The following is a 12,282-nucleotide window of genomic DNA, read 5'->3' on the forward strand; positions in this document are numbered from 1 at the left end:
AAAGACAGGTTTAGTCAAAGCCTCTCAGCTGAAACTATTACCAGAAAAACTCAAACATATCCGCGGCTACACGGAGAGGCAGATGAGGACTCCCCACTGACAGAACGAAGAGAAAACGAGGGAAAAAAGGGACAACCTTACAGCAAGCCTCAGTAATGCAAGGACGTAATTCCTTACAGACCTGCGGTACATTGGTGATGGCAGGCGGCTCTCCCGTCACGGCGTTGCTGCTTGGGCTCGGCTTCTCGCAGCAATCCCCGCCCAGAAGCTCCTCCGCCGACAGGATGGGCACCGGCGGCGGCGGCGGCCAAGCGGCCTCGGGCACGGCGCGCGCCGGCGCCGCCACGCACAGGTTGTAGGAGTAGGGCAAGGTGCCCTCGCAGAAGTCGGCCGGGAAGGCGGCGCCGGCCACCGAGAAGCGCTGCGCGCCCAGGCAGCGCAGCACGGCGGGTGGCCCGGCCCGGCGCAGCCGCGCCAGCACGGCCAGCGCCACGCTGAGCAGGAAGAGCGCCGAGAGCAGCGCCAGCGCCAGCACCAGGTAGAACTGCAGCTCGGCCGCCGGCGCCTCGGCGCCCGCCGCCCGCTCGCTCAGCTCCGGCAGCGCCTCCTGCAAGCTCTCGGCCAGCACCACGTGCAGCGTGGCCGTGGCCGACAGCGCCGGCTGCCCGTGGTCCTTCACCACGGCCACCACGCGCTGCTTGGCCGCGTCCCTCTCGGACACGGCGCGCGCCGTGCGCACCTCGCCGCTGTGCAGCCCCACGCGGAACAGCGCCGGCTCCGACGCCTGCACCAGCTCGTACGACAGCCACGCGTTGCGCCCCGCGTCCGCGTCCACCGCCACCACCTTCGCCACCAGGTACCCGGCCTCGGCTGAACGCGGAACCACTTCCAAAGGCGTCGGGGCCGCTCCCGGAGCCTCTCCGGGGCCCGGCGCCGCCGGCCAGAGCACCCGCGGCGCGTTGTCGTTGCGGTCGAGCACGAAGACGCGCACCGTGGCCGTGGAGCTGCGCGCCGGCGCGCCGCCGTCCTGCGCCCGCACGGCCACCAAGAACTCGCGGCACTGCTCGTAGTCGAACGAGCGCTGCGCGTACAGCGCGCCGCTCCGCGCCTCCACCGACACGAGCGGCGCCGCGCCCGCCGCGCCCGCGCTGCCGCCCGCCAGCCAGTAGCTCACGCGCCCGTTGGCGCCCGCGTCCGCGTCCCGCGCCTGCACGCGCAGCACCAGCGCGCCCGCCGCGTTGTTCTCCCACACGTAGGCGCTGTACGCCTCCTCCTCGAACACCGGCGCGTTGTCGTTCACGTCCGACACCTCCAGCACCAGCTCCGTGCGGCTCGACAGCGCCGGCCTGCCCCGGTCCCGCGCCACCACCGTCACGCCGTGCTCGGACGCCTGCTCGCGGTCCAGCGCGCTCGCCGTCACCACCTTGTACGAGCCGCCCGACAACGCCACGATCGACAGCGGCGCCTCTCCCGACAGCTCGCACGACACCTGACCGTTCTCGCCGGAGTCTCTGTCCCGCACTTTTAGCACGGCCACCACGGTGCCGGTTGGAGCGTCCTCGGGCACCGGGGTCGATAGCGACAGAATCGTGATTTCGGGGGCATTGTCATTCTCGTCCGTGATATCTATGTGCACTTCGCAGTGATCAGTGAGCCCGCCCCCGTCTCTAGCCTCCAGGCTGAACGTGTATTTATTTTTTTCCTCGTAATCGAGGGGACTATCCGTCCTAATCTCGCCGCTTTCTCTGTCGACAGCAAACAACGTACGGACACCCTCCGGAATGTTGCCGAAGGAGTAGGAAACCCGCCTGTTGGAGCCCGCATCTGCATCCGTAGCCAGCAGTCTCAGCACCAGCGACCCCACCGGTAAATTCTCCGCCACTCGCGCCTCGTAGATTCTTTTGCTGAACACGGGAGGGTTGTCATTTAAGTCCGTCACATTGATGCGAACCTGGACAGTCCCTGACCTCTCCGGTTCCCCACCGTCCACTGCAATCAGCACCAATTCCAAGGAGCTCTGCTTCTCTCGGTCCAACGCTCTGTCCAACACTAATTCCGGCTGCTTTTTTCCACCCGGACTCTCCTTCATGGAAAGTGAGAAGGACGGGTTTCTGGTGAGTTGGTAAGACAGCAGAGAGTTGCTGCCCACGTCCGCGTCTCTGGCCATCTCCAAGGGAAAGCGAGCACCGGGAAGCGTCCATTCACCGATCTCGAGGTCCAAAGCAGCCTTGCTGAAGGCCGGAGAGTTGTCATTCACGTCCTCGATGGACACCTCCACGTGGAAAACATTCAGCGGGTTGTGCACCAGCGCCTCGAAGCTGACGAAGCAGGTCGCCGACTCGCCGCACATCTCCTCTCGGTCCAGCCTCTCATTCACGTACAGATTCCCGTTTTCCTCATTCACCGTGAAGTATTGCTTCTCCTCGCTCAGCCGCAGCTTGCGCGCCGGCAGCTCGTCGGCGCTGAGCCCCAGGTCCCGCGCCAGCGGCCCCACGAGCGAGCCTCTGCCCAGCTCCTCGGCGATGGAGTAGCGGACCCGCTCCGCCGCCGCCCCGCAGCACACGCACAGCAGCACCGCGCACAGCAGCGCTCGCCCGCCGCCCGGTCCGCGCCTCTGCCGCCGCCTCACCGCCATTCTCCCTGAGCAGCGCTCGCCAAGCTCCTGCCTCCTGCCGCTGCCCTGTCGCCCTTCCAGCCGCTCTCGCCAGACAGCGCAGGGGCCGCCGGAGCACAGACACGCCGCTCTGGCCGCCTCGGACGCCGCTGCTGCTGCTGCTGCTGCTGTCGGTGCCGCTGCCGCTGTGGCCGGCGCCGGGCGAGCGAGCAGCCTGCGGGGGCAGGACGCGGCTGCGGCGGCTTTGGGCGGCGGCGGCTCCAGCGCCGCTCGGCGGCGGCCAACAGCGGCACCCGGAGGCGCCGCGACGCCACTGCAGCCGCCGGATGGCCGCGCTCAAGGGGGCTCGGCTTTGGGCGGGGCTCAGCGGCTGCACCGGCCAGGGGGTCTCTCCTAGACAGCAATCAGGAAGCCCAGAAGCTCTTGTTTAATTCGACTCCAAGGCGTTTGTGAGTGCGATGCCCATATGTGTGCTTTTAGTGCATCGTTTAGAATCCCGTTGAATACTAAGAAGCAAATTTTCTTGGCAGGCAAATAAAGAATGGAATTCCCCTGCTCTTAATAAAACCACGGCGCATCTATAGCAGCAATAAATGATATTAGTGGGAAGAATTCAAGACCTTTTTCCCACTATGTCACATGTCTTGAATTCTCCTTTCATTACTTGGCATGAATTAATGTCACATGTAGAGCAGTACAAAGGAATATAAGCAATCTCTATCTTAAGGTTGGACATTAAAATATACTCTCTTTTTTCTGATTCATGGAAGTTGTTTTTTCTGCGTCTCCATATCTTAGGGCCTGACAATGGGAAAGTGCAAAACAACGTTGAGTTCTTCATAGATCCAACCAGTGTTTTCGGCTGGAAGGGCTTTGTAAAAGTTATTGGAAGGGTTCTCTAAAACTCATTGGATCCACACCTCTGCCATGAGCAGAAGCACTTTCTGCTAGACTTGAACGTTGTAGGCATATCCATAACTTCTCTGGGCAATATGTTACATTTTCTCAAACCCATACTGTAAGCCTTTCTCCTAAGCAAAACATCCCCTTTTTCAATTGACAACGTTTGTCCATGGTCCTGTCACCCCAGGTCCTGGTAAAAAGAGCTAGCTCCATTTTTCTTATAAATTTACTTTATAAATGGAAACACCAAAAATAATTTGAAAAGTCTACACAGACGCATCTTTTCTTCATTCCTGGATTCTTAAACTCCCTCCGTCCTCCTGCACAGCAGAAACGTTCCAGCCCTCAGACCACTTGCATGATCCTTCTGGGGATTTCAGCAAGTCTTTTTGGAATATTGGCCCCAGATCTGCATGAAATAATATAGCTGTACTCTCACAAAAGGCGTTTTGAGGAGGTGAAAGACCTCCCTTTACCTACTGGTCAGAGTACTTGTTATACAGAGCAGGATACAATTTGAGCAGAAGGTGCACCTTGCCAATTCCTGTCCCATTTAATCACCCGCCATTAACCCAAAGCATTTCTTTGCAAAGCTGTTCCCTATCCTCCAGCCGTAACTGGGGATAGCCCCAACCCAGGTGTGAGACCTTGCCCTTCACTTCGTTTAACTTCCAGATGTTTGCATGGGGCCACCTCTCCAGCCTATCCCTCACTGGCATCTCTGTCCTTTCGTGAATTAACTCAGTGTCAGCTGCACATTTGCTGAAGGAGCACTCAGTTGCACTATGAAGATACTGAACAGTATTGGTCCCAGTAAGGACTCTTGAGGGACAACACAAGTTACTGCTTTCCACTTGGACGTTGAGCTACTCAATAACTCTTTGGAGGTCACTATGCGGCCAGTTCCTCACCCATTTAACAGCCTTCAGATCAGTGCCCAGCATGTTCTTCTGGGAGATGATATGGGGGACATTCTGCACACGTTCTCCCACTGGCCCCTGATTTGTTCATGCAAACCTTGCCTGGGCCACTCTGCATTTTAAGGACTGCAGCAGAGATACTTTTGCATCATTACACTACAGACAAAGTGTTCCTGGGTGAACACACCTATGTCCATGAAACCCTTCCTACAGCTTCCTCTCTACAGCTGTAAACATCACAGGTTTGTGTCTGGGAACTCCACGTGCACTTGGGCAATTAGGACAGATGTGACCACCTACATAAGATCAGATGCCCTGAGGTTGAGCTCATTGCTATGCAGGAGTTGGAAACATATAGAAATGAACAGATGCAAAATAATTTTGTAGGTCTCACTTGCTCTGCAGAAGCAACTCAAATCACACTGTACTCCTTCAGGTACAAGCTTCATGTTCTCTATGACATATGACAAGCAAGGGAATGACCAATTCTTCTACAGCCTCGCACACAGAGCTTCCCTCTCTTCTCTTCCTGCTAAGCCACGCAAATGGAAGGTTTGCCTGTGACCATCTCCTCACTGGTGCATTATTATTGCCTTATTATGAGATGATAATGCACTACAATCACACCGAGAAGGGAGGTACATTTGTCTGCTCACCTGAGAAGCAACCGAAGGATTCTAAAGGACAGAAATGATAAACAACCACATTAAAAAACAGGCAGTCATCCAACAGAGAATGGCTCATCAAACCAATGGCTTGGAGTGAATCTCACCATCTTCTTTATCACAGACACTTTTTCACAGAGATGCAACTTCTTCTAAGGTCATTTATTTCTCCCAAGAATGACAGAACACAAGGTAACTCTCACATCTCCTGCCTTTCACTCCTGCTCGAGCAAGAGCAAGAGACACTAACACACAATACATTGCTAAAAGAAGACAGGTTGTGGATAATTGTAAGTACACCCACACAGAGAGTAAATTAAAAAAAAAAAGAAAAAACCCACCAAAACCACAAATCCACAAAACATAAATATGACAAACAAGACAAGGAAGCATTAGAAGACAGTAAGCTATCAGAGATGCTCACAAGGAAGTCTTCTAGGCCTGTATTGCAGGCATTGAAACTCATCCCTGAGAGCACCTAGATGTCATTGAGGTCTCAAGCTGCAAGTGTGGCCCTGAAGAATTACTTCGTACTACATGATGGGAAGATTCTTTTTAAGAATTTCCCACACACAGTTGTATCCTAGGTGGCTGAAATAAAGACGTGCTGAAAAACAATAGTCAGGGTTTCAAATTTGAAAGTATTGACAAGAATTGTGAAAATGAACTACAACCTTCCTGGAAACAAAGGCCTGAAACAAAGTTACAACTCTGAAGAAATTCTACACCACGATGTTACATACAGATATGGATGGATAATGGAGGTTTCACACTGGATTAATTAGCTACTCTACACCTGAATCATGGTTTTTTATGAATAGTTACTGTGGAAAACTTTATTGCCTTGTGCTTCATGGTAGAGAAACCAGGATCAGAACAGAAATGGCACCAACACGAAGCATAAAATGAAACCATTTCTCAGCCAAACCCACATTGATCCACTGATTTTCCTGGCACAAAACTGAACTCTCACCCTCCTCACTCTGCATTCACAGCCTTTAGGTTCACCATCAACATATATCAAAATTCTGGCTGTATGTCAGCCACAGAGAAAGCAACATATTGGAGAAACATATATTTATGAAGCTGTATTTCTTTAATGAAATGTTCATGGTGAGGCATGATGGGGCTCTGGACAACCTGATCTGGTGGAAGGTGTCCATGCCCATGGCTGAGGAGTTGGAACGAGATGATCTTTAAGGTCCTTTCCAACCCTAACAATTCTATGATTCTGTGTTTCTATGATTCTAGGATTCTATGTAGAGCTTCAAGGCATGGATGAGAAATACTCTCCCTGGTGCGTAATTATAAAGACATGTTTTGGAGTCTGCAGGACTGCCAGGCACAATGAGGAAAAGCTTTACTCCATCACAAAAAAAAAAAAAAAAAAGCAAGAAAACAAACAAAAAACCCAAACCGAACCAAACAAATAATCCAAAAAAACTTAACCAACCAATACAGGAATGGGAAATCACCAGACAAGTATCAATCACCGCTTCACATTTCAGATTGCGTCAACTGCAGTATGTACAAAACAAAGGAAACCAGATTCTACCTAGTACACAGGAGGCTCACACAGGAGCTCACTATGTACATTCCAGATGCAGTAATTTCCTTGGATAGTAAGATAAGGAAAAACCTTGGAACCGCTGTGGGCCTCATCCAACTACTAGGACAATTCATCCATCTATTTCAAACTATACCACAGGGAACTCCAGCACTGGCCCTCTCTCTAGATAGACAGACTTCTGTGCTCTGTCCAAACACAGCACAACAGGAAAGCAAATTTTGCATAGAGACATGTTTAAAAGTAAAGTTATGTGCGCAACTTCTCAGATCCCAAGCATCACAAAAAAGGTTTTTCTGCTCCTCCTTATAATCTGAACAAATGTCAGACGTTATGTAGGCCATAAGCTATTACTGGCCCTGTCAAAGACCCAGTCATCAGAGTATTAGCTCAAAGCCAACATCTTAATTCTTCAGCACACGGACTCCTCACAAGATGTGTGATTACCACTCCTAATGCAAAAGAATCTGGAACCCCAAACTAGGCCATGTGAGCTCAAACCACTCAATATAACACCACAGGACTCCTCCTGATTCATTTTTATGAAGTCATCAATAACTCTGGGCATCAACACAACACATGCCATGTCTCCACCAGTACCTCCTCACACACCACATCCTCTCAAACCCTTCACAACTCACATGATCATCACAGATCTTCAGAATTCAGAGAGACTCCACCAAAAGAGAAGTTGCTCAGATAACATCTCCTTATCATGGATAATACTGGACTTCTCACCCTATCCATGAAAAAGCATTTCTTAAAGTGACATTTTAAAGAAACATGTCTGTGACAGTCTCTTTCCACTTGTAAATAGGAAGGACCCATCCTCGGATCATGAGTAGAGCAAGGCAGGATCTTCACAGGTGTTAACACCTGCAGAACCACAGAGTTCACAACACTCTTCTAGGTTATATAACTAAGAATAGGTGATTAGTTCAGATGATTACTATGCACTAAATAAACAGCTCGTTCTTCCCAGTGCTCCCATGGGGAATCTTTGATAAGCACAAAGTTTAGCTTTGAAGTTGCACGATTATGATGGCATGCAAGTACTTAGTGAGAACCTTCCAGAGCTCTCCATGCACTTGGAACACATATCTTCTAGACAATTACTTTGGGAAAGAAAACCTCACATTGCTTGATACTAGAAATGGGAACTGGACAGGGAATGGAGAAAAACATTCCCTTGAGTCTTTCAATAAACATTCAGGCGCAGCTCACAGGACTCAAATCTTCAACTCTTCACATCATCCATGGTGTTCTTTCACACATATATCTTAAAAACACAAGACACTGAAGCCCAATTCCCCAGATCATTTCTCTTGACACCACCAGCTTCACACAGCTTTCTTTACATCTCTGTAGCATGGAAGATACATTTGTCTGCTTGCTAAAGTTCTGTAAAATGGACTTTATAGATCGAAAAGGAAAATCTGAGCAGTCATCCAAGAGAGACTAAGTCAGTGAATACCTGCACAGGGGGAATTATGCTCTCCTTATATCTCTATCTGCACCTTGACTCTCTTCCTTCCCATTCAGGCAATTCTCTTGCCTTGCTACATATTATACACCCAAGGCTCATCCAGCTCCATTTGACATAGCTCTACCTTAAAAAACAAGAAATCCAGAAAACACTTCTGAAATTTCCGCTTGTGTTTTCTCCTCCACATGCAGCCACCCACAGGCTTTTCAAACAGTCACAACTTTCAAAATGATCCTTCATCTTCCTAACAGGCAGAGAGACATCATTAAGGACCAGTTGTAGTCTGGGCCAGTCCTCCTATTTGGGACATAGACCAAAGCACGGATGAAGCCAAAGACATTTCCTGCTGACCTCCGTGATGTAACATGGAGATCGATAAAGGCTGAGAATGACGAGCAGAGTAGTTCCACAAAAAGCTGTTCAATTTCGTTCAAGACCCACTCAACCTATTCAAGTACACGTGCTCTTGGGAAAACACCTGAGTCTGCTAATAAGGAAAACTTGCACTTCGTAGTAAAGCAATACAACAGCTCAGCAGATCGATTACTAACACAAACACAAATCCTACAAAGTACTAGTGACACGGGGGAAAACACCCGAAACCTGATAAATACCCCAGCTACTGATCTAACGAACCACCTGCCCGCAGCAGCATTCCATCTCCTGTGTCCTCCACTAACTGGAAGGCTGAGCACCAATTCCCCCGTAGCAAGAGGCACGAGACTTCAGAACATCACTTAAAGTTCGCCTTCGTTCTCACCGAAACCTCCTTTGCAAGCCAGAGAACACGGAAAGGGAAAGGGCAGGCGAGCATCAAGGGAAAGCGCCCCAGAAATAATCTGTCCCAGAAACTCACCGAGGGAGGGGCGAGATCCACGGGTGGAACGCCGGCAGGGTCCTCGGCCCCGAGCAGCGGCGCGGGATCGTCGGGAGGCGGCCGGGCAGGGACCGGCAGGGTGTCGCAGCTGCTGGCGCCCGAGAAGCGCAGCTGGCTCTTGCGCGAGTCGGCCGTGAGCGACACCTCGTGCGAGTAGGACTGCAGGAAGGCGCGCACGCCGTCGATGCCCACGAAGTGCGAGACCGGCACGCCGCGCAAGGCGCCGCTGCTGGCAGCCAGCACCTGCTGGCGACGCCAACGGCGCAGGCGCAGCGCCAGCAGCAGCAGCAGGAAGGCCAGGAAGAGGCACGAGACGGCGGCCACGGCCAGCACGAGCCAGCGCGTCAGGCTGCCGGCCGGCTCGCCCGGCGCCGCCGCCTCGGCCGCGCTGCCCAGCTCGGCCAGCAGCTCGGCCACGCTCTCGGCCAGCACCACGGTGAGCGTGGCCGTGGCCGACAGCGCCGGCCGCCCGTGGTCCTTCACCACCACCACCAGGCTCTGGCGCGCCGCGTCGCGGGCCAGCGGGAAGCGCGCCGTGCGCACCTCGCCGCTGTGCAGCCCCACGCGGAACAGCCCCGGCTCCGTCGCCTTGGCCAGCTCGTACGACAGCCACGCGTTCTGACCCGCGTCCGCGTCCACCGCCACCACCTTGGCCACCAGCGCGCCGGGCTCCGACGAGCGCGGCGCCAGCTCCACGCCCGACCACGCCGCGCCCGACACCGACCCCGCCCGCGCCGGCGGAGGCGGCGGCGGGTACAGCACCTGCGGCGCGTTGTCGTTCTCGTCCACGATCAGCAGCCGCACCGACACGTTGCTGCTCAGCGCCGGCGCGCCGCCGTCCTCCGCACGCACCCACAGCCCCAGCTCGCGCACCTCCTCGTAGTCGAACGAGCGCAGCGCGTACAGCGCGCCCGTCTCCGCCTGCACCGACACGTACGACGACAGCGGCGCGCCCCGCACCCGCCCCTCCCACAGCCGGTAGCGCACGCGCGCGTTCTGCCCCCAGTCCGCGTCCGTCGCAAGCACCGTCAGCACCAGCGCGCCCGCCGCGTTGTTCTCCGCCACACGCGCGCTGTAGCTCTCCTGCGCGAACACCGGCGCGTTGTCGTTCACGTCCAGCACCCGCAGCGACAGCACGGCGCTGCTCTGCAGCGGCGGCGACCCGCCGTCGGCCGCCCGCACCGTCACGTTGTACTCCGACACCTGCTCTCGGTCCAGTTCTCTCGCTGTCACCACACGGTAGTAATCCTCAAAGGATTTCTCCAGCCGGAACGGGACGCCTCCGTCTAGAGAGCACCGCACCTGGCCGTTGTCCCCCGAGTCGCGGTCCTGCACTTGCAGCAGGGCGACCACGCTTCCGGACGGGGCGTCCTCAGAAATATCTCTCAGCGTTGACCTCAGGGAAATCACTGGTGCGTTGTCGTTGACGTCTGTGACGGTGATCGTGACTTTGGCAGTGTCGAAAAGCTGTCCTCCATCCCGTGCCTGTACCTCCAACTCGTAGGTGGTACTAGCTTCGAAGTCCAGGCCCCTCAATAGCTTGATCGCACCCGTCTCAGAATCCAGATGAAATATCTTCCCGGCTTTCTCTGTGAATTTCTTCAATGAGTATTTCACGTGTCCGTTCAGCCCCTCGTCGGCGTCACTGGCCGTCACAGTCACAAGGGTGGAGCCTACAGACACGTCCTCGGGCACACGAACCGAGTACTCCGACTGGCTGAACAGAGGCGCGTTGTCGTTCGCGTCCAGCACTGTCACACGAATCCGAGCTGTGCCCGTCAGCGCCGGATCGCCGCCGTCACTCGCCCTCAGCACCAGCTCGTGAAACGCCGCCTCCTCCCGGTCTAGCGCCTTCGCCAGCACCAGCTCCGGACGCTGATCGCCTCCGGGGCCTGACTGCACGGCCAGCGAGAAGTGCTCGTCGCCGCTCAGCTCGTAACTCTGCAGGGAATTCCGCCCCGAGTCCGGATCGTGAGCGTCTGGCAGGGGAAACCGCGACCCCGGGGCTGTCATCTCACTCATTCTCTCTTCCAGCTCAATTTCGTTGAAGCTAGGGGCGTTGTCATTAATGTCTGTGATCTCTACTACGATTCCGTAAACCTTCATTTCTCCCTCCACTATCAGCTCACAGCGCAGCACGCATTGTTGCACACTCTCGCATAGCTGCTCTCTGTCGATCCTCTCCGCCGTCACTAAATGTCCCGTCTTCCCATGCAGAGCGAAATACTGCGTCCTACCTTCAGAAACAATGCGAATGCCGCGATCGCTGATCTCTGGCAGCTGCAGCCCCAGGTCTTTCGCCACGTCACCCACGAACGAGCCCTTGGGCATCTCCTCGGGCACCGAGTAGCGCAGCTGCCCCCACGCCGCCTCCCACGCCGCCAGCAGGACGGCCCAGAGCAGAGCTCGCTGCCGCCGGCCCCAGCACCTCCCAGCCTCGGACATCCCCGCGGAACCGCAATACCGCAGGCTGTTCCGTCTACCGATGTCCCTCCCTGTTCCACTCAAGCTCCTGCTCGCCGTTCCTGGCTACTGCTGCCGGCGGCCCTTCCGTTTAGTTGCAGCACGGGTCCGTACCGCGGGGTCTCTCGCAGACCGCTCGGCCGCCGAGCCTGATAGGGAGCAACCGATCGAGCCGTTCGCAGCGGGCGGGGCTGCAGCGCTCCGATCTTCCTCTCGCTCCTCTCGGTCAACAGCGGCGCCCGCAGCCTCCTCCCGGCATTGCAGGCACCGAGCGCTGCCGAGCACTGCCCGCCGTGCTCTGCCTACGGACAATTTGCTCAGCTGGAAAAGTCATTACGGAGATGCAGCGTCCAGTCAAGAAAGACTACCGCTGTCATTTCTGAAGACGCCTTCCACCAAAGCATGCGATGCAACCTGAAATTTCCTTATGGAAACACTCATAGGTTCCCTCTGGAGTACAGCAGTGAACAAGCATTAACTAACGAGTTTTTTATCCAGCAGCCACCGAAGTCCCAGTACTTCCCTTCGGGAACCATGGACCAGGAAGGAGAAACATTCAATCCTTTGACCTGATCCCATCACGTAAAATTAGGAGATGTTATTTTATGGAGAAAGGATCCATTTGGAACTTCAATAACTCCTAACATTTCAGACAACCCAAGCTTTTTAGGCAAAATTTTCCCACTGAACCTGAACGCCCGTGATGCTCCCTCAAAACGACCCAACAACATATCTGAAAAATTTTGTACAGCATATTTAAACGAAAAATACTCCCCTATACGTCTGA

At 54.5% G+C, this 12,282-nt stretch overlaps 1 protein-coding gene across 13 annotated transcripts in view; it reads right to left on the minus strand.

Moving 5' to 3' along the window:
• Nucleotides 1-12,282, minus strand: part of LOC146431052 (protocadherin gamma-C3-like) — a 216,829-nt gene that overhangs the window by 90,259 nt on the left and 114,288 nt on the right. The window contains exon 1 of one of the 13 annotated variants that reach the window (XM_085073287.1): nucleotides 9,012-11,492. The exons of 11 other annotated variants lie outside the window; for them this stretch is intronic. In XM_085073287.1, coding sequence (XP_084929413.1) covers nucleotides 9,012-11,477 — 2,466 coding nt within the window. In that variant the 5' untranslated portion in view covers nucleotides 11,478-11,492. Of the gene's footprint in view, nucleotides 1-181; nucleotides 2,651-9,011; nucleotides 11,493-12,282 lie in introns of those variants that run through there. One more of the 13 variants, XM_085073293.1, reaches the window with a different exon arrangement.

Source organism: Lichenostomus cassidix, chromosome 13, assembly GCF_008360975.1.
Source record: "Lichenostomus cassidix isolate B80296 chromosome 13, HeHo_3.0, whole genome shotgun sequence".
In the NCBI taxonomy this organism is placed as follows: domain Eukaryota; kingdom Metazoa; phylum Chordata; class Aves; order Passeriformes; family Meliphagidae; genus Lichenostomus; species Lichenostomus cassidix.